The sequence below is a fragment of the Pan troglodytes genome, chromosome 11 (genome assembly GCF_028858775.2).
Source record: "Pan troglodytes isolate AG18354 chromosome 11, NHGRI_mPanTro3-v2.0_pri, whole genome shotgun sequence".
NCBI lineage: Eukaryota > Metazoa > Chordata > Mammalia > Primates > Hominidae > Pan > Pan troglodytes.
Window position 1 is genome coordinate 8,110,194 of NC_072409.2, and position 22,615 is coordinate 8,132,808.

Below are 22,615 nucleotides of genomic sequence, written 5' to 3' on the forward strand. Positions count from 1 at the left end.
CACTACACACCACACACACCACATACATACACCACACACAAACACCATGCACACCACACACACAACATATACACCAAACACCATACACACCCCACACACACACTACACACACCAAACACCACGTACCACATACACACCACACTACACATTATACACAAACACCATGTACACCACACATACAACATACACCAAACACCATATACATAGACCACACACACATAGAACACATACATGCACACACCAAACACTATACAACATACATGCCAAACACCACGCGCACACACACACCACATACTACATACACACATCACATACACACAGAACACATACATGCACACACATCCCACACGACACATACACCACATACACACACGACACATTCGCACACTCACACACATGCACGCCCCCCTCTCATCTTCCTCAGCTTTCCCCTGAGAGCCCCTGTACTTCCCGCCACCCCGGGGGCCAGGCCTTCCGAGCTGCAGGTCGGGAGGGGTGATGGTTTCTGCTGTGGAACTTTGTTTACCACAATCTCAGCCTAAAGTGCTCTAGTGCAGGACGGCCCTGAAGCTCTGCGACAAGGAGGACAAGGAGATCCCCGGGCACCAGCTGCTGCCCAGAGTCCCTCACGCCGCCCCCTCCCCACTGTGCAGAGTCCCACACACCACACACACCACCAAGTGGGTGTCCAGGCTCTGGCCTTCACGCCCCACCCCACCCCACGAGGAAGAGGCAGATGGTGTCACTGCAGGGCCCAGGGAGTCCCCATGAGGGTGCTGGGCTCAGTCCCAACCCTGTAGCCCTCAGAGCACTCCGAGCCCAAGGCCACAGGGCTCTGAAACAAGGCCCTCCTGACCAGGAAGGAGGCCGGGACAGCCCAGGCGGCAGGCCTGGTGGGGAGAGGCAGTGCTATCAGAGGGGATTTGGGTGAGGCTGACAGGCTCAGGACTGGTCCCTGACTGACCAGGGCTGTGTGTGGCAGTCAGGGGCTGGGTGGGTCCCACCTTCCACTGTCTCCCACCTCCCAAAAGCGCAGAACGGCTGCTTGCTGTTAGCAGAGTCCAACGCAAGGTGGCGCCATAGTCAAGGGCCGGGGACCTGGGTCGGGGAGGGTCGGGGGGCCAGGTGGGCAGGTCGGCAGCTCTGCACTTGGGGATCCAGAGGGGCTCCCAGAGCTCCCACCCAGGTCCTCCCCTTGCCTAGGTGGGTGCCATCCCTGCTTCTACCTGCCTCTCCCTGAGTCCTTTTCTGGGGCCTTCCAGGGCGTCCTGTGGCTCACAGAGCAACAACCAAGACTAGAGATGCCCCCCAGGCTCCTGCCAGGCTTTGGTGACCTGCCACTTGCTACCAGACACCAGACAGCACCCTCCAGAGAACCTCACCCCCACAGAGGGGAGGCGGTGCTCCCAGCCATGCAGGAGCCCAACGCCGAAAGAAGCAACTGAGGCAGTGGCGGGGGCTGTGGAGGGATCTTCTGGGTGGGGCCGTGGGGTTCACAAAAAGGCAGAAGCCAGGCATCCACCACATTTCTTGAGCCCTCCTAAGATGCCAGCCCTGTGCACGCATGGGGTCCCACTGAGTTCTCACAGCAGCTCCATGCAGAGGGGCTGGTACAACCCCGCTATACAGACAGGGAAACTGATGCTCAGAAAGGAGATAGAAACTGTCCTGAGTTACAAAGCCAGGAAGGGCCAGGGCAGGTTTCGGCGCTGGGCAGCTGACCCATGGTGGCTATCAGCCCCACACCATGCTCCTGCCCCAAAGACAAGCCCAGAAAAGCTGGTTTGGCCAGAACCACTGAATCCATCCTCTGTGGGAAAGTCAGGGGCATGGGGAGAGGCGGGCTGACCACAAAGCCCCAACCCACAAGGACCCCGGGCTGCCTCAGCCCTGGCGATCACACCCCCAGATGCTGATGGGCACAGGGGGGCAGGGCAGGGGTCACACTTGTCCACATTCTGAGTCACACCCTGGCTGTGTGACTTCAGGCAAGTCACTTAACCCCCTTGGGCCTGGATTGCCCCTAATAAAAAGGGGCAATAACACCATCCTGCAGGGTTGACAATGGGATGAACCACCTGGCATGCTGCTGACAAGGAGCAGGTGCCCCGTGGGCCTGCCACGTGCAACCCAGGGCACTGGAACATGAGTGGGGACGCCTCCCAAGCCAGCCCACCCCACCTCCCCAGTCCCTCCCCAGACGCAGCTTCACCTCTGGCAGGGCACGGCAGGCTGGCATTCTCTCCGGCCACTCGCTCCAGCAGGCCGCTGGTCTCATCAGCCCCCCAGTGTGGTGGCTCTGTAGGGAGGCAACATGGCCACACTCCTACCTCGGGCCCAAAGCCTGGGACCCCTCAACCCCTGCCTCCAAGGAACCCAGGGCCAATGGGGAGGGTGTCCCCTTCTAGAATCCCAGCCCCTAGCCTCCTGGCAAGTCCAGTCAGGGCCAGGGGTACTGGCTCACCCTGCAGGGAGGCCCCATGGTGCAGCCACCAGGGCCGAGCCCCACAGGCTGGGGAGGCTGAGCTGTACCCTCAAACACAAGGGGCCATGAGTGGTCCCTCTCAGCAGTGGCTTTCCAAGCTTTTATTTATTTATTTATTTATTTATTTATTTAAAGAGATGGGGTTTCACTATGTTGGCCAGACTGGTCTCGAACTCCTGGGCTCAAGCGATCCACCCACCTCGGCCTCCCAAATTGCTGGGATTACAGGCATGAGCCACTGCACTCAGCCCCAAGCTTGTTTTAAATTCCTAATAGTGAAACTGCTAGCACCACTGATCCAGAACTTTCTATGCGCCAGGTGCTTCACACACTCTCTCACATGGACCCCCCACATACTATTGGACCCACTTTGCAGGTGAGAAAACCGGGGTCAGAGAGTGTAGGTGACTGGCCTATGGTTGTCTGGATGGCCCTGGGTCCAGTGCCACTCCCTGGTTACTGCTCCAGGTGCCTCTGTCCACCCAGGTACTCAGGGGCCCCACAGGTCACCGCCCAAGGGTAAGGAGTACAGGGAACCCCTGCTGGGAGCTCTGAGGACCACCTGGTCCATACCCAAGGACTGACAAAGGCTCCTGGACACAGGATAGCCCCAAAGCTGTGGGGCTGGAAGGTCCCAGAAAGGGCCAGGGCTCTATCTGTCCCAGGAAGGAAGGGAACGGGCAGGCACAGAGCCCGGAACAGAGACGAGCACCTCCCAAATCCAGGCTGTGGCTGGGAGAGCTGGGGAGAAGCAGGTTCTGGGGCCAGGGAGACTCACCCAGCACCCTGAGCTCCACCTCCCAGGCATCCACCCCGGCGCTGTTGGAGGCCTCACAGCGGTACCTCCCGGCATCAGAGGTTCTGATGGCTGCGAAGTGGACGGAGCCCTGAGGCCCCCGGCCCTGCAACACCACGCCATCCTTGGACCAGCTCAGCTGGGGCTCTGGGTTGCCCTCAGCCACACAGTTCAGATCCAGGGCTTCTCCCACCAGCACCTTCAGAACCTGAGGGCCTGGCTGCACCTGAGGGGGGACTGAGGGGCCACAGGAGGGGTATCAAGGTTGGGGGACCCAGGCGAGAGGGTCCCAGAACCTAGGCCCAAGCCACATCTCAGATGTCACCAACCAGCAAAATTGTCATGGAGCACAATCAAAGGCTGGCAGGAAAAGACGTTGGGACACCTCACGTGGACTCCCCCAAAGTGAGTGAGCTCCGGTCTTTCACCTGAACACACGCACTCCTGAAAGACTCAACCCTTAGGGCTGAGCTTGTATATCCCTCTGCCCTCGCCAATGTGCCTGACATCATTTAAGAAGCGCCACTCGGGGCTGGGAGCGGTGGCTCACGCCTGTAATCTCAGAACTGTGGGAGGCCGAGGTGGGCAGATTGCCTGATGTCAGGCGTTTGAGACCAGCCCAGCCAACATGGCGAAACCCATCTCTACTAAAAATTAAAAAATTAGCTGGGCGTGGTGGCGCGCACCTGTAATCCCAACTACTCGGAGGCTGAAGCACGAGAATTGCTTGAACCCGGGAGGCGGAGGTTACAGTGAGCTGAGATTGTGCCACTGCACTCCAGCCTGTGTGACAGAGGGAGGCTCCGTCTAAGAAAAAAAAAAAAAAAAGTGCCACTTGGGATTCATCCAGCTCAGTGCACAGGGGAAACTGAGGCAAGGCAGAGGGGTCGACTTATAATGGCTAAGCAAGGTTCGGAGGCAGCATGTGCGGAGGTGGCTCCAATCCTGGTTCAGCTCCTTATAGCCAAGGGACCCTGCTCCAGCCAGAGCCTCAGTTCCCCCTCATCACAACCCCTCCCGCCCCGCGGGATGGAATGAGGTGCGGCACTAAAGCAGCCAGCACAGAGCCCGGTGGCTGGCATGCTGTGGCGCAGTCACTCCAGCTGGGCGTCACCGCTGCCCCGTCCTTCCCTCCCCCTGGCTGTGGCTTCCCGTTCTTTCACATTTGTGGTTTCAAGTCACTTTCTCATCCTCCATCTCACTCGGTCCTTCCTACATGGCAAGTGATGCCATCCATGCCGCCGCATTTTGCAGAGGGGGAAACTGAGGCTCAGAAAGGTTATATGACTTGGCCAGAGTCGCCCCCCTCCCTCAGGGGATAGGAGCTGGCACCAACCCTGGGTCTGAGTGTCCAAGGGTCCAGGCCCCTGCGGGGCAAAACTGGGTGGGCACAAAAGACTTCTCAGAGCCCAGGGGCCACCTTGCTCCAGGCACTGCATGGGACACTGGGACAAGTGTCCTGGACCCTCGAGGGACACTGAGGTGCACCCACCCCCTACGCAGCTTCTGAGAAGGAGCCTGGATATAAAATCACCCATGGGATCCTGGCCCTTGGGTGGAGACCAACCCCTTAGCCCAGGGCCTGGGTGCCCAGGAGCACAGAGAGCGTGGATGCCCCGCCCATCTGTCAATCTCTCTCACACACAACCGCTGAAAACAATAACAGCTTCCACTGTTCTGAGCATTCAATGCCCACAATGGGATGGGCTTTATTGTGGCCTCACTTTTTAGAGGAGGAAAGCAAAGCTCAGAGAGGCCAAGTGACTGGCCTAAGGTCACACAGCCAGTCAGCAGCACAGTCAGGACTCAAACCCAGCTCTGTCAACGTTGAGGCCCTGCTTATTACACTGCCTCCCTGTTCCTGTGTCTCTCTCACATGCCCATGCAAACCCATGGGAACCCTGGAGCCCCTTCCCACTCTGGGCCTCAGCTTGTCCATCTGTAAAATGGGGTGTGAGCTTAGATCTGGGGCAGCACATTTTTTCTGTAAAGAGTCAGGTGGTCAGGATGCTGGGCTGTGAGGCCAGGCAGGCTCCCTCCACTTCTCACCTCTGCCGTCAGAGGGTAAAGCAGCCACAGGCAGCACATAGATAAACATGCGTGGGCGTGTTCCAATAAAACTTGTATTTATAAACACTGAATTTTTGTTTTGTTTTGTTTTGTGTTGTTTGAGACAGGGTCTCGCACTGTTGCCCAGGCTGGAGTACAGTGGCACGATCACAGGTCACTGCAGTCTCGACCTCCTGGGCTCAAGCTATCTTCCCACCTCAGCCTCCTGAGCAGCTGGGACTACAGGTGCGGACCATTGCGAGTGGTTAATTTTTTATTTTTTGCAGAGATGGGGTCTTGCTATGCTGCCCAGGCTGGTCTCGAACTTCTGGGCCCAAGCCATCCTCCCACCTAGGCCTCCCAAAGTACTGGTATTACAGGCATGAGCCACTACGTCTGGCCAACACTGAAATTTGAATTTCAGATAAATTTGAAATATCACAAAATATTATTTAGTTGGTTTTTTGTGCTTGTCCGATTATTTTAAAAAGTGGAAGCCATTCTTCACTGGCTCATGATCTCTGAAAACAGGAGGGCAGATTGGGCCCTTGGGCCATAGTTGGGCCTGTCTTGGATGCCTCTCAGGGTACTTTCGGATGACGAGCGCCCTCCCTTTTCAGTGTATGACTCCCACTGGCTGGCTCCCTTTGAATGAGCCCCAGGGGAACACCCACTCCTGGGACCCCCCACCAGGCTGGGAATCAGAGGCACAGTGGGTTACGTAGGGGCCTTGGACTAGAGGAAGGGATACATGGAGAGAGAGCGGCACCCCCTGTTATAGGTGCACAAAGTGCCTCGTTGATGGCAGTGGTGGGAGCAGGGGCTCAGAAGGGCCTCTTGGGGGCATTAAGATGCTCCCAGCAGGAGGGGCTCTGTGGCACTTCACAGGCCTCTTCCCATCACCACACCCTGGGCTCCCAGCTGGGCCTCGCGCACCAGGCAGAGACCCTCTCAGACCCACCTTCATGGGTTCCCCTCTGACCCCTGTCCTCCCAAACCCAGGTCCCCACTGTGCTCTGCCCTGTGTTGTTGGGGGCCTCTGAACAGCGTCTCCAGTACCCCTCAAGGGGTATGGGGAGAGGGGGAGAAAAAGGGTGGAGGAGGAGAGACAGGCCTGAGAGAGACAGGAAGTGGGGGTGGCAAAAGGAGGTGGCAGAGGCGCACGGAGGGAGAGGTGACAGAGCCTGACAGACCTGGGCGTGGGCTGCAGGAGGGGCACTGAGAGACCTGAGAGACAGGCAGGGTGATGGGGGACAGGGAGGGACTGGGGCTGCCAGCTGGTCCTACCTTGCACCCCAAGGACGTAGCGACGGGAGGCGGACCCGGCGGGGTTACTGGCTGTGCACTCGTAGTGGCCGCTGTCACCCACCTGGACCTGGCCCAGACGCAGGGAGCCAGACGGGAGGAGGCCATACCTGCGGGAATGAGGAGCACTGGTGAGACCCCCACTGACCCCACCCCCATGGAAAGGCTTCAAGACCCAACTTGAACCAGCCACCTCCCCCAGGAAGCCTTCTGAGAATGAGCCAGCACCCACCATCTACTCCCACCCCCGCCTCCATCCTCCCTGAACCACCAGGCCAGGGCCAGTTCTCACGCCTACTGGTGTAAGAGAAGAAGAGCACTGGACTAGGAGTCCACTGGCTTGGGTTCGAGTCTAAACTCTAAATCCTTCCTAGCTGTGTGACCTCAGGCAAGTTGCTTCACCTCTTGGAGCCTCCATTTCCCATCTGTAAAATGGTCATGCTAAGACGGCCTGTGTCTGGGCCAGGGCTGGTAAACGGAGTCTATCACAGGCTCAGCCCAGGGCCAGGAACCTGCCCACCGCTTGATACCTGTTGACTGCGGGTGGCAACTCCCCCTCCTCTGCCACACACACCTGCCCGGTGTGTGGGATGAAGAAGCTGGCAGCCCTGAGGCCCTCTGGTCTGGTGCCAGGGCCGGCCTGACTCTGACTGCAGTCACTTGGTGCTCTTACGTCCAGAACTGTGTTGAGGGTCCTCAGGAGGAAGCTGCGGAGCCCCCACCCCTGCTGCCATCATTGTCCTCCCCAGTCTGGCTCTGCTTGATAAGTCACATCACCCCCATCCCACAGGGATCGAGGACCCCCAGCCAGGCTCCTGCAGCTGGGCTGGACCCCAAGGGCCCCCTGCAGACATGATGTCACTGGCCCATATGTGCTGGCTCCGCACAGCCCCTGCCTCCGTAAAATAGGGAGGACAGCTGCGGCCACTGACCCTGGCTGGCCTCAAGAGTACGCAGCCAGCATGGGGGTGGGGGACTCCAAGGCCCAGTCGCTGGCCCTGCGCTTACCAGCTGGGCTCTAGAACCCAGCAGGCCCGGGATGCCTGGCCCCCACCTTGCTTTCTGCTGAGCTTCAATTTCCTCCTCTGCAAAACGGGGCTCACAGAGCCCCTTATAGAATCCTTAGGGCTCCTCATAGCCCCCACCTCGCAGGCAGCTGCAAGGATCACATGAGACATGGTGAGCAAAGTGCGGGCCATGCAGTCATTAAACAGGGCAACACCATCGGCAATTCTCGGGCTACCAGCTGAGAACTCTGTCTCCCCATCTGTAGAGTAGTGCAATGACACCCCCTTTCCAGCCACCCCCTCCATCCATTTGTCCCGAGCATCCAGCAGCCTCTTGGGACAAGTTCTCTGAGGATGGCTGTGGATGACACAGTGGGTGGTGGTCTCTAGAGCCCAGGCACTGGGCTGGATTGCCTGGGTCTAACCTGCTAGGCCATGCGCTAGCTGTGTGAGGTTGGGCAAGTCACCTCACCCTTCCTGTGCCTAAGCCATCTCATTTTGGAAAATAGAGCCATCAGTTGTGCTCAATGCTCACAGGGTTGTCAAAAGAACTGAATGGCCTAATTCATAACACGGTGTCTGGAACAGAGAGGCCCTCAACAAAGGTCAGCTGCTTCCACGGAGACAAGAGCACATGCATAAATAATACACAAAGTTTTGCATGTTTTAAAACTTGCATCATGAGCTATATCACGATATAAATAGCATCATGAGTATATATGTAGGGCTAATTAACTCATTTTTGACTGTTGTGTAATATTCCCTTGTATGATCACACCACAGTTTATTAACTTGCTCCCTTTTGAGTGGACATTTAAACATTCAGATCTTTATCTCTTCCTTCTTTCCTTCCGTTCTCTCTCTCTCACTCACTCACTGCTCTATGTGTCTCACATGCACCGGAGCAGGTCTCCTGGGCTACAGGCTCACACCCTCTGCTCTCAAAGATCTCACACCTTGCAAGGGAGGGGTTCTCATCAGATTCTCCCAGCTGCATGTGAAACATGCTGATTCTCAGGCCCTACCCAGAGACTCATTCCATGGAGGAGGTAGGAATTGGGGTTTTACTAAAAAGCCCTAGGTAGCTGATACAAGTGGCTGCGGAACCGCCTCCGGGGAACCACTGCCTGAGGACATGAAGACGTGCCCCTTCCCCAAGAAGCAGCATGGCAGAGCAGATGGGTGCGGGTCTTTGACGGCAGGTGTCCTGGTGAGAACCACCATTCTGCCTCTTACAGACTGACCTCGGGCCAAGGACGCCATCTCCCTGAGTTTCAGTGTCCTTATGTAGTGTGAACTGATATCACACACACAAAGCCTGAGGTGCCCAGGACATAGTATGTGGATAACACTTGCTCATCTTTCAATACCGAGACATCACCTCCTCCAGGTCACCTAAACTGCCTTGCTATTAGTGTGACACAAATCCCCAGCCAGTGTCTGGGATCTCTCCGCAGTCTTCAATCAGCTGGGCAGCCCTGAACAGGTTGCTCAGTCTTTATAGTGCAAAGGAATACGCGAGAAAACACGACAGAAATATGTATGTGTCCTGGCAATGGGTAAACATTTCCCCTGCGTAGCTCTCCTCTGTCTGCCACTCCAGCTTGAATGTTCTCTTCTACAGCTTTTTAAAAAATTAAATATGTTGACATGTCGACAGCCACCAATCAACGGCCAAATCCATTTGATGCTGAAACTTATACACTCAATCACATTCCAGGCTGGGATGCGGTCCCCTCCCTAGATTTCATCGCAACACCTGGGCTGGCAAACAGGGACGATGTGGGCCAGTAGGAAGAGGTCTGGGCTAGAAACTGGAGTTCTGGGTCCGAGGTTCAACTGTACTTCAGACATGCTGTGCAGCCCCAGGCAGGGCAGTCAACATCTCTGAACCCCATTTCATATTTGAAAAGGCAGCACACAGTCTGGGTAACACAAGGAGACCTCATCTCTACAAAAAATAAAAAACTAGCTGGGCATGGTGGCACATGCCTGTGGTCCCAGCTAATTGAGAGGCTGAGTTGGGAGGATCACTCAAGCCCAGGAGATTGAGAGCTCTGGTTGTGCCACTGTACTCCAGCCTGGGCAACGGGGCAAGACTCTGTGAAGAAAAATAAAGGGGGAGGGAGGGAGGGAGGGAGAGAGAGAGAGAGAGAGAGAGAAGAGAGAGAGGGAGAGGGAGAGAGAGAGAGAGGAGAGAGGAGAGAGAAAGAGAAAGAGAGAGAAAGACAGAAAGACAGAGAGAAAGAGAGAAGAGAGAGAGAGAGAAAGAAAGAAAGAGAAAGAAAGAAAGAGCAGCTCCAGACTCTAATCTGAGAAGTTGCCCTCCAGAACTTTAAGGACCATAGAACCCCTACTCCCCTCCTCACCAAACCCTTAAAAAGATAGGAAATGGGGGCTTCTGAAAAAAAAAAAAAACTTCCAAAAGTGTTAACAATTCACACCAATAAAAGTGGGTATCTTATCTTTCTTAGGAGCATCCAAGATCATTTCCTAGAAGGAGGATTCTGCTTGCTACATCACCAAGGTAGAAATGGGGGAATCCATTTTACAGATGGACAAGCTGAGGCCAAAGGACCCAGGACCTGCCCAGCAGAGCCTGTGTCTGCTCTAAATGCCAAACTGGCCACATCCTCACCTGCTCTCAAGCCCTCTGTGGCTGCCCACTGCTCCCTGACAAAACCCAAGCACAGTACTATGGCCTGTGTGGACCTCCGCAGACCACCCCCAACTCCCCTGCATCCCTGCATGGGGGCACTGGACCACCGTTCCTCCGCAGGGGGCCAGGCCCATCTCACCAGCCCTCCTTGGCACATGCTGTTCCTTCTACCTGGGACACACCTGCACTTCCCATTCACCTGGATGATACTTGATTCATCTTCCAATACAGAGACATCACCTCCTCCAGGAAGGCTGACTTGATGCCCCAGGCTGGTAGGTCCATCCTGTAGGCTCCCACAGCTGCCTGAACATCCTGCCATCAAAGCCTTCACCACACTGGCTTGTCACCACCTGTCACCTGCCTGCCTGTGGCTCCAAGGGGACATCCGTCTTATTTCTCTTGGTATCTCCAGGACCTGCTCAGACCTGGCACAGAGAGATGCCTTATCATGACCCTGCGCATGCTCTGCGGAAACTCAGGGAAAAGGTGAAGCTGCAGCTATGGGCCTGGGGTTTCCAGGGCAGCCCACCGCCTGCTCCTTCTGCCCCCTACCACTCTCCCGCTACATTCCCAGAAGCTCAGTGGGAGGTTTGGGGGCTGCAGCCCAGCAGGGAAGGGGAGGTGGCAGCAGCGAGATGGGAGAAAGGGAGGAGGCCACAGAGTCTCCGACGAACAGGCTGCTGTTGGGCGCGTGGTGTGATGAGCGGGGCAGACTTCATCACGGCGTGCACGGCCAGATGGCTCCGTGCAGCGCCCAGATGAGAGTGGAGAGGTTTGAGGGGAATTTCCTGTTTATGACATCCATCTGGCTTGAGCCCCTGCAGTGAGGCGCACGCAGATGTCAGAGTGGTGGGGAGAAGCAAGAGGGGCCCACGGGGCAGAGGGCTGCCCAGAGAGACCAAAGGGCATCTGATAGGGAGTGCCAGGAATAATGCCAGTTCCCAGGCCTCACCTGTCTGCCTCATCCCCGGCACACACCTTTGCTGCACTCAGGGAAGCCTCCCCTGCTACCCCAGGCAATACCCTGCCTCCCATTACATGCTTCCCATGCCACTCTGCAGTTTACCACGCCTGTCATTACGCTGTCTGATGGCTTCGTGAGGGGAGGAGCCAGGTGTGCCCAGGTCCCCGGCATGCCCCAGTTCAGCATGGGCCCTGGCCTGGCCCACAGTAGGTGTTCAATAAATATTTCATGGCAAATTGCAGCTGTTCCCTGTCCACGCCACACACTCCCTTCACCGCCTTCATTGACATGGGTCCCTGCTCTCCCTCCCTCCCCCCAGACCTTCCACCATCTCAATACTGCCCTCCTGCCCTCCCCAGACGCCCGCTGTCTCCCACATTGCTGTTTTTGCTGCCTCTGTCTATAAAGCATCCAGGAGCAGGGCTGGCGGCTGTGGAATGAACGGCACTCCCCCCAGAGTCACCCAGCCTGCTGCACGGCTGGTTCTCAGCACAGAGCGCACAGTCAGGCAACACTCAACAGATGTCCACTATGCACTAGTGGACGCCAGCCCTGTCTGCTGGGTCCAGGACGGGGTCTGAGCCTGGGCAGGCGGCCTGGAGAGAACCCCTCCGGGAAACCACTGCCCCAACTCGCGTCTTCTTCCTGTAGCCTGACCAGGATCGCAGACCCGTGAGGAGGCCACATGAGGGAAGGTCATGCTGGAGAAATTCAGGAGGAGGTGCCTGAGACACGCCAAGGGGCCAAGCACAATAAGTAGGTAGGGGAGACGGAGCCGGCGCCATCGCATGAGCCCGGAGAGCGTAAGCCCTGCGATGCTGGTGCTGCTAACGAGGATGGTGCTGACGCCAGCCACAGCTGTCAACTATTGAGCGCTTCCTGTGGGTCACTGTGCCACTAAGCACGCTCTCACTTAGAATCCCAACAGCCAGACCTACCAGGCAGGCAGACCCACTACCACACCCCCTTTTGCAGAGGAGAAGACTGAGCCTCCGGAGGTGTGGTCCTGGTGTCCACGGCCACTGAGCTGGCCAGGGCACAGCGAGGACTGGACCCTCACACTGTGCGACCGTGCTCCTTCCTAACCACCATGGTGATCTAAACGTCCAGCTCTGAAGGCGAGGAAACTTAAATGTACTCCAGAAAGACAGCCACTGCCCACAGGCTGACCAGACGGACTCCAGAGCCATCAGACCAGAAACCAACAAGGGCTTTGAGGATCCACCAAGGTACAGTCCCCATGCAGGGCCCTGGGCAGTCCAGGCACACCACTGGCTTGCAGAGAGCAGTGAGCTGCTTTCCCTGCCACAAGTCACCAGATCCCAGCTGCAGGCCTCACCTCTCACCTCTAATGAGCCGGCCCAGTGGTCCCCTTCCAGGAGAAGGGTGGGTGGGCAGCCTGTCCTGCAGTGTGCTTGGGAAGGAGCAGAGGAGGGTGGTGGGGGTATCAAAGGAAGAAAACCTGGAAGAACCAGAGAGAAACACACCATCCTCTCACTGCCCCCACACCGCGCTGGGATTAGGGATTTGGCCCTGTGTGGAATGCTGGCCGGCTGCCTCCGGGAGCCACAGCCAGAGCCAGGAGTGCTCACAGCCGTCCCATCTCCTCATCGGAATCCCAAACAAACATTGTTGCCTGGAAACACTGCCTCGCCCCAGTATCCCTGGGCTGAATCATGGGACCAGAGCCCCGAGATGCTCTCTGGCCACGATCGCCTGTCCAACCCTTTCATTTCTCAAATGGAAAGGTTGAGGCCCAGGGAGGGGAGAGGGGAAGGGTCTTGTTTGAGGTCACGGGGCGAGCTGGGGTGAAGCTGGGATGGGACCCCAGGTCTTCTGCCACCTGACCTCACACACAGCCCAAGCCCATGTCTTCTGTCTCTGAGGCTGCAACACAATCCTGGGCATAGGATACTGCTCAGTCAATGCTTCTGACTTCAATTTTGAATTTGCAACTTGGAAGTCTTTTTCAAAAATAAGTCCCACAGGAAAGAAGCACTCAGTGACCATTCCCACCCTCGGACTTCACCGTTGGCTTCTGGGACCATCCCGCAAGGAACCGACCCAGGAGATAAAGAGGAACATTGTGCAAAGCTGCTCCAACAGTCCCATTTATGACCGCGAGAGCTGGCAACATGGCCGTGCCCCACACAGAGCAATGACTTAGCGATGATGGGAGCCGAGCGCCCTGGAATGTTATTTTGCCCTTTTTTTTTTTTTTTTTTTAAGACAGAGTCTTGCTCTGTTGCAAGGATGGAGTGCAATGGCACGATCTTGGCTCACTGCAACCTTCACCTCCCAGGTTCAAGCAATTCCCCTGCCTCAGCCTCCCGAGAAGCTGGGACTACGGGCACGCACCACCACGTCCGGCTATTTGTGTGTGTGTGTGTGTGTGTGTGTGTTTTAGTAGAGACAGGGTTTCACCATGTTGGCCAGGATGATCTTGATCTCCTGACCTCGTGATCTGCCTTCCTTGGCTTCCCAAAGTGCTGGGATTACAGGCATGAGCCACCATGACAGGTCTATTTTGCCCTTCAAAAGGAAAAGCAAGTGACGTGGGCCAGAATGAATCGAGAAAATGGGTAAAAGAGAAAAGGAATCCGTGATGAGGACGGAATATAAGATGCATGAGGTTTAATTTTAGAACAGCCCCTACAAGGATAAGAGCCGCTCCAAAGGGACTGGGATGCAGCTGGGCGGCTCAGAACTTCACGGCTTCTGAGGTTCCTAGGATGCTTCCTCTGTGAGCACTTGCTGACTTGGGGGGGGTCGAAGATACCTAGGAGTTCAGAGAGCAGTGGCCCACCTGACACGTGTGTCCCTGTGCGTGCGTCTATGTGTGTCTGCGTGTCTGTGCATGTTGGGACCCAGCCCCAGGAGCTGCAGTGTCAGGTTCCACGTCCCCGCACCCCATGTGTTTCTGTTTCCTCCTCAGTGCACTGGGCATGGTGCCATCCACCCCAACCACCTCCAGGGCGCTGGCAGGAGAGGGCCACCCCTGGACAAGGGGAATGGAGGGGGCCACAGAGGCTCAGCACATCTTGGCTCTCAGCCCTGACTACACCGCAGAATTCCCCACGGACAGGAGAAGGGGCTGCCGTGGAGCCCTGTCCTTGGGGCAGGTCAGCAAGGAAGAGGAGCAAGGGAGCAGGGGAGGGGGGAGGGGGGCGTGGAGGGCTGCTGGCCCCTGTCAAGAGATGAGCACCTGCGACTCACCAGACGCATCAGCCAGATAAGTGCTCCGTTTTCAGAAGGGCAGCTTTGAGGCTGAGCCTGGGGACGTCCTTGGAGAAGGAAGGACAAGGAAGACAAGGGAGAGGGGAAGGGAGGGGAAGGGGAGGAGGAGGGAAAGGGAAGAGGGAGACAGGAGGGGAAGAGGAAGAGGATGTAGGGAAGAGGGGGATGGGAGGAGGAAGCAGACAGACAGAAAGTCTCACTGTGTGTTTTCCAAGGGGCTTTTTAAGTCTCTGTGTTCTGGTCGAGTCACTGAGGGACGGAGGGGGTGTGGTGCGTCTGTGAGAGGCTGAGCGTGGTTCTGTGTGTGGACACTGCCAGTGTGGGGCAGGGAGGGAACCAGAGGACCCAGAGCCTGCGAACAAAGCTTCAAGTACAATCAAAAGTGAGGCTATGGCCAGGCACAGTGGCTCACGCCTGTAATCCCAGCACTTTGGGAGACCGAGGCGGGTGGATCACCTGAGGCCAGGAGTTCGAGACCAGCCTGACCAAGATGGTGAAACCCTGTCTCTACTAAAAATACAAAAATTAGCTGGACATGGTGGCAGGTGCCTGTAATTCCAGCTACTCGGGAGCCTAAGGCAGGAGAATCAGTTGAACCAGGGAGGCGGAGGTTGCACTGAGCTGAGATTGCACCACTGCACTCCAGCCTGGCAACAGAGCGAAACTCCATCTCCGAAAAAAAAAAAAAAAAAAAAGTGAGGCTATTCACAGTCACCAAAACGTGGAAACAGCCCCAGTGCACATCAACTGATGAGTGGACACACAAAAGGTGAGCACCCACAGGATGGGACACTATTTGGCCATTAAAAGGAAGCAAGCACTCATCTGGCCACGACATGGATGAACCTGGAAGACATTGAGTTAGGTGACAGAAGCCAGACACGAAAGGCCCCATGTAATTCATTTATATGAAATGTCCAGAATAGGCTGAAAGCAGATCAGTGGCTGTCAGGGGCTGCAGTGGGGCTAGAGCAGAAATGGGGGGCTGGTGGCTGCCAATGAGTATGAAGTTTTTTTGGGAGGGTGACGAACATGTTCTAAAATTGATCGTGGTGATGGCTGCACAGTCTGAATATACTAAAAACACTGAACTGTGTCCTTTAAATAAGCGAATGATACAGTATGTGAATTACATCTCAATAAAGGTTTTATATTTAAAAAGCAGGTGACAATTGAGATAACAGGTGTGGTAGGAGGAGGATAAATGTGTAAAAGCTGGAGAGGATGTCTCAGTTTGTGAACAGCAACAGCAGGGAAATCATATGAAAGGGAGCGAGTTTTCAGCACATCTGACTTCCTAAGCACTGCACATCCGTCATTACCCCACAAGGGGGCTATTTAAATAATGTCCACTTTGCAGATGGAGGAACAGGCCAAGAGGAGCCAGTGGCCACCCGAGGTTGCATGACTCAGAAGGGAGCAGGCAGTTCGGCACCGGGTCTGCGGAACTCCAGGGCCTGAGCACTTAACCCCACCCCCGCCTCCCAGCACATTTTCCTCCTTATTTAGATAAACTCTCAGCATCTCCCAAATCTGGAGATAAAACAATGTAAGCCAGCATGAAGTGAAGAGGGCAAGGGAGAGGGAACACAACACAACTCTAGGATTGCAAAAGTGGCTTTCGCAAATTTACAGCTCCCAGCTGACCTATTAATGCACCACGGCGAGGAGGGGTGAACAAATGGGAATGCGGTTCCCATTTCAGTAACAAGCCATAGATCAACACGCATCCTCCAGCTGAGGGCCACCACCCAGCCGCGGAGCTAGGACCGGGCTTTCTAGGGGAGCTGTGGGCTCCCATGGCCCCCACCACACCCCCACCCCACAACATAGAGCTGCAGCAACGCCAAGAGGGCATGGGGGACCCCACCGATGATGCCCAGGGCTGGCTCCCTGGGCCCCTGCCACCTTTAGGGGTGCCTGGTTGCAAGGATTGGCAGGACTCACCAAACAGATGTTCTGAGATGCACTGACACATGGTGGGGGCGGGGGTCACGTTATAGGGCAGACTGCTCTGAGACCTTCTGAGTCTGGAACATCTCAAAGACCCTGCCAGGGCTGATGTCACCAGACTGAGCCACAGAACCCCCCAGCCAGGGGCAAGGGCCCTAGCATCCCCCACATCCCCTCCTGGGGGGTACGGCATGGCTTTGAAGGACACCCAAGCCAGCCTCCTCCCTGTCCGCCCACTCCCAGGATCCCAGACCGGGAGCAGCTGAGTCAGACAGCCCAGCCGCCAGACACCTGGTCTGCAGAGCAGGCATGGGGGTGGTGTGTGTCGTGGTGGGGATGTGGTCCCAGCCCTGGCTTTGCTCTTTCCTAGCTGGGTGATGGCGAGCAGCTCACTCCCTGGCTGAGTGTCAGTGTCCTGTTAGATATCAAGGGTGGCTGTGCAGATTAAATGGGATCCTGCAGGCAATGCCCCGTGCATGTTATTTCAGATGGGGAGTCTCACCCTGGGCTTCCAGGCACCCTCTAGAGGCCCCTTCCAGGCTTCTGGGGCCCCGTGGACAACAGCCTTGTGTGCAGAAGCCCAGGAGCACCCTATGGGAGAGACTGCAGGGTCCAAGACACCCGCTGGGTCACTGGTCACCTGAGGCAGGTTTCCCTCCAGCCCTACGCTCTGTCCCTTGAGGCCATGGGACTGGGGTTACCTGTTGGTGATGGGCGGTACAGGGCGGGAGTCCTTCGTCCAGGTGACCAGTGGGAGTGGGGAGCCCTTGGCCTCGCAGTCCAGGGTCACCTCTTCGCCAGCCTTCGCTGTGACTCGCAGAGGCACGTCTGCATTACGTGACCCGTTCATATGAATCCTGGGTTTGGCTGCGGGGAGAGTAAGCAGGGCCTGTCAGCAGGGCAGAGGGGACTAGGGTCCATGAGCGCCCTGGGCCATGGGGCAGCTCCCCCAGGAGGCAGAGCCGGTACTGCACCCTCGACCTTCAGGAGGTCCAGAAGGTGGATGTGGCTGTCAGAAGGTGGAGAGTCCAGATTGGAGGTGGGACTCAGGTCCCAGGGTTTTCACTCAGTCCTCCCCTACCCACGTCCCCACCACCACCTTGCTCTGAGGACCCTGACCCGGTCCCTCCTGCCCTACGGTCTGTGCCTTCTCTGGCTTCTCTTCATCCTGCTGTCCCTTCCCCAGAGACATTCTGAAAGGCTCTGAACTCCTCCTCTCTCTCTACCTTCTCCCCTTGCTCATTCACTTATTCCCATGATATCAGCCACCAAAGAATGCACAGACCCTCCCTCTGGACCTCTCGAAGCCTGGTGAGGGATTGATGGCAATCTGTGCACGTCACGTCTCTCTCACCTTAAGCTGAAGACCCTTCGTCGGCAGAAACAGCATGGTACCCTTCCTTCCTCCCCCCTCCCCGCCTCCGCCTTTCTACCTTGGAGCTCATACAAGGAAGGCACTTGCTACCTGTCTGAGCAGCAACAATGAAAGAAGCTAGCCAGTTGGGGACATCAAAACCCATCTAGCCCTCCCGTGTTCCCTGTACATTTGTAGTTCAAAGGAAATGCTCCCCCATTAGGAATTTTTTTTTTTGCAATATAAAAATATTGACTGTAAGGGTCTATGAGAGAAAAAGCCTGGCTTATACATTTGCTCACTCCTCCCAGACATATTTACTGAGCGCCAGCCCTATGGGGAATGCTGCGGACGGCAGCGAAGGAGACAGGTCCCGCCCCATCTTCACAGCCTTTAGGGTCCTTTGGCAATACTGGTACCAAAAAGCTCACTATGTGATTAATTATTGAATCATAGCTGTGACGGGTGCCAGGAAGGGGATATTCCACAGTTTACAGCAAGGTGACTTGACCAGCCTGGGGGAGCAGGGAGAGCTGAGATCTGACAGATGGGAGCAGTCAGCTGGGCCCAGAGGTGGGGGAACAGCATTCCAAGCAGAAGGAACTACATGTGCACAAGCCCTGAGGCAGGTTGGACCATTCCAGAAATAGAAAGGAGACCAGAGGGTCTGGGGCAGAGAGAGGCGGGTGAGAGGGCTGCTGGGGACGCGGGTCCTGTGCAGAGCCACGTGTCTTTGCAGGACTTGCTGATGCAACAGCTTCCCTGCCTCAGGCTCCACAGGGCTGAGGTGGGACTCTCTGTCTCCACAGCTACTGAGCCCCCTCTCCCAGAACAGGGTTGGCATCACTCACTGTTGACAGAAAGTCGCATCTCCTGGCTAGAAAAGCCCACGGTGTTGGTGGCCGTGCAGACATAGGCTCCTGCGTCCTGGGCAGACGGCTGGGCGATGAGCAGGGTGCCCTCCTTACTCACATTGTAGTGGGGACCTCTGGAGGTCAGGGCATTGGTTTCCTAGGGCAGAGGCACAGGTGACATCAGCGAAGCCCACACCTCCGCCCCATGACACACTGGGCCTACCTCTCCAGTTACCCTCTCGGTAACAGGCACTGCTTACCTTGGTCCAGGTGATGGTGGGGGCGGGAACTCCTGAAGCGACGCAGGGGAGAGAGGCCAGAACCCCTTCATTGGTGATATGGTGGGTGGCAGTGGGATGGATTCTAGGTGGCACTGTTATAAATAAACCAATGTCAAAGCCAAGGCTCATTGCAGCATCATTCACAGTGGCCAAAAGGTAGAAACAGCCCAATGTCCATCAGCGATGCATGGGCACACAGCATGTGGTGTGTGCACACAACGGAAGAGTATTCATCCTTAAAAAGGAAGGAAATTAATTCCAGCTATATGACATTCTGGAAAAGGCAAAGCAGTCGGATACGGTGGCTCATGCCTGTAATCCCAGCACTTTGGGAGGCTGAGGCGGGAGAATCACTTGAGGTCAGGAGTTCGAGACCAGCCTGGCCAACTTGGTGAAACTCCGCCTCTACTAAAAATACAAAAATTAGCTGCGCATGGGGGTGCATGCCTTGTAATCCCAGCTACTCGGGAGGCTGAGGCAGGAGAATTGCTTGAACTGGAAGGCGGAGGTTGCAGTGAGCAGAGATTGCACAACTGTACTTCAGCCTGGGAGACATAGTGAGACTCTTGTCTCCAAAAAAAAAAGAAAAGAAGAAGTAGAAGAAGAAGAAAAGACAAAACTAGATCAGTGGTTGCCAGGTTGGGGGAGGAAGGGATGAAGAGGCAGAGCCCAGAGGATTTTTAGGGCAGTGAAGCTACTCCAGGTGATATTGCAGTGATGGGTCACTGCATTTGTCCAAACCCACAAATTAAACAACACCAAGGCTGGGTGCAGTGGCTCACACCTGTAATCCCAGCACTTTGGAGGCCAAGGTGGGCGGATCGCCTGAGATCAGGAGTTCGAGACCACCTTGGCCAACAGGGTGAAACCCTGTCTCTACTAAAAATACAAAAATTAGACCGGGACAGTGGCGGGCACCTGCAGTCCCAGCTACCCAGGAGGCTGAGGCAGGAGAATTACTTGAACCCGGGAGGTGGAGGTTGCAGTGAGCTGGGATTGCGCCACTGCACTCCAGCCTGGGCCATAGAGTGAGACTCCATCTCAAAAAAAATAAAAATAAAAAATAAAAAAAACACTAAGAGGGAACCCATCTAAAATAAAAATAAAAATAAAAAATAAAACAAATAAACACCACCAAGAGGGAACCCCGATGTAAACTATGGGATTTGGAGTGATGATGACGTGTCTTCAGTGCTAACAACGGGCCGCCCTGGGGGGGGATGTTGACAGTGAAGAAGGCTGCGCGTGGCGGGAGCCAGGGTTATGTGGGAAATCTCTGTACCTTCCCCTCAGTTTTTCTATAAACTTAAACTGCTCTTAAAAGTCCAGTCTGTTTTTTTAAAAGGAATAAAATTCTGACACATGCTACACCATGGATGAACCTTAAAAACAAGCTAAGTGAAATCACAGACATAGGAGGACAAATACCATAAGATTCCACTTCTATGAAGTCCCTAGATACGCAAGTTCATAGAGATAGGAGGCAGAAGGGTGGCTCCCGGGGGGCTGAGGGGAGATGGGAATGGGGAGCTAATGTTTAATGAGGACAGAGTTTCAGTTCAGGATGATGAGAAAGTCCTGGAGATGGATAGCGGTGATAGTGTAAAATGTGAATGTACCAACACCACTGCACACCTAAACATCGTCAAATGATACACGTTATGTAATGTATATTTGACAATTTTAAAAGCTTTCAGGCCAGGCACGGTGGCTCATGCCTGTAATCCCAACACTTGGGGAGGCTGAGGCAGGTGGATCACCTGAGGTCAGGAGTTTGAGACCAGCCTGGCCAACATGGTGAAACTCGTCTCTACTAAAAATACAAAAATTAGCCGGGCATGGTGGCACATGCCTGTAATCCCAGCTACTCAGGAGGCTGAGGCAGGAGAATCGCTTGAACCCGGGAGGTGGAGGTGGCAGTGAGCCAAGATCATGCCACTGCACTCCAGCCTGGGCAACAGAGTGACTGCGTCTCAGAAATAAATAAGTTAAAAAAAAAAAAAAAAAAAAAAAAAGCTTTCAATGAGAGAATAAAACTGGCACAATCCCTGAGCCACCACTGCCTGCTATCGTCAGTTTTTTTATCTTCCTTATACAGAAGGCAGCATGTGCTTGGGAACCAGCTGCGCTGATTCATTGCTCTGGGGCTCTGGATAAGCCACTTAATCTTTTGGTACCCATATTCCCTGATCAGCACAAAAGCTAATTTAACCCCAGTTCCCTGGTCGTCCCTTCTGGAATGGATAGATGAGCAGTGTTTGCAGAACACAGTGAGCTTAAAAACAGGTGTCACACCCACCCTGGGCACCACTCAGATTCGCAGGCTTGAAAACGGGGTCTCTAAGGGGAGCGAGAGAGGGGTAACTAAGCATGGAGAAGCCAGGAGAGAAATCCAGAAGCCAGGGGCTCTGACGCTAGCACTTGGAGCTCCTTTAGGGAGGAAAATGGCCTTCTGGACTCCCAGGTCGCCAAAGCCAGCAGAGGCCCATAAATATTTGCTGAATAGAAATGAACTGAGCCAAGAGAGACTGAGCCTGTTCATGTCAACCCCGCAGAAGCGGCTGTGAGGGCACAGTGGGAAGTTAGGGGGTGAAACTGAGTGGAATCATATATAGAAACTAGCAGATGCCTGGCATGTGGTACACACTCCACCCTGGATGGCGATTTGGATCTGGAATTTTGAGGGGATGGCACCTAGAATTGCACCTGAGCGCTCAACCCAGCCCTTCTGAACTTTGCACTCCCCTATAAAATGGGGAACGCGCGTTCTTCCCACTAATCCCTTGGGGGCTTTTTGAAACAAACAAGAAAAAAGACGATATTAACATACTTGGTAAATCACAAAATACAACCAAATTTAGTTTGAAACGTCTCATCTTACATTAAAAAGCACAGTGGTTCCGGTTGGGTGAATAAAAGAACCCAGTGCTGTGGGTAGGAGAGCAGTTGGGCAAAACACTAAAAATTCCAAAAACGTACAATCTCTGTGATGCAAAACTTAATCCACATTAATGGGTTTATCCTAAGGAAAGAATTGGTCACGTAGGTACGTGGTCACCTACAATGTGTAGGTACGAGGCTGTTCATACCTGGGGTGTGGGGGATGCGGTTGGGGGGGGGGAGTACAGATAATCAGGTAATTAGATAATCAGGGGACATGATCATCCCCTTATTAAATTGATGCCTCTGAATCTTAATTGACAGAAAACAGAACAGCCATAACACCTTGTCATGGAAACACTTAGGTGCCAAGACAATGACAGCATGTGATCCTATTTGGTTTTTAAATAGGTTTGTAAACAGGTAGATAGATTAGATGGATAGATAGATAGATAGATAGATGGATGGATAGATAGATGATAGATAATTTTTATATAATTTATAAGAACATACAAAGAATCTGTATGTATAATGTATAAAGAATATATATTCTATGTATACATAGTGTATATATATACTACACATAGGTGTGTGTGATATACATATAGAGAGTGTGTGTGTATAGAGTATGAAAAGATACATGCCAAAATGCAAAATCTGGTTATTCTTAGCTACTGGTATTATGAGATTATTTTTTTAACTTGTCAAATCCCTAATTTTCCCACAGAGAATATATATGATTTGCGTGATTTTTTAAAGCAAATGCATTCAAGATCAAGTTACCTCTG

At 54.6% G+C, this 22,615-nt stretch overlaps 1 protein-coding gene across 6 annotated transcripts in view; it reads right to left on the bottom strand.

The window, feature by feature from the left end:
• Positions 1–22,615, bottom strand: part of HMCN2 (hemicentin 2) — a 169,643-nt gene that overhangs the window by 90,199 nt on the left and 56,829 nt on the right. For 5 of the 6 annotated variants that reach the window (XR_010148824.1, XM_016961863.3, XM_016961867.4 and 2 more), the window contains exons 20-25: positions 18,927–19,039; positions 18,664–18,823; positions 17,160–17,325; positions 6,618–6,745; positions 3,264–3,518; positions 2,213–2,299 (exon numbers count right to left, since the gene is read on the bottom strand). Coding sequence is in view for 5 of the 6 variants with exons in the window: in XM_016961863.3 (XP_016817352.3) it covers positions 2,213–2,299; positions 3,264–3,518; positions 6,618–6,745; positions 17,160–17,325; positions 18,664–18,823; positions 18,927–19,039 (909 nt within the window). In the remaining variant the exon portion in view is untranslated. The remainder of the gene's footprint in view (positions 1–2,212; positions 2,300–3,263; positions 3,519–6,617; positions 6,746–17,159; positions 17,326–18,663; positions 18,824–18,926; positions 19,040–22,615) is intronic. The other variant, XM_063788167.1, reaches the window with a different exon arrangement.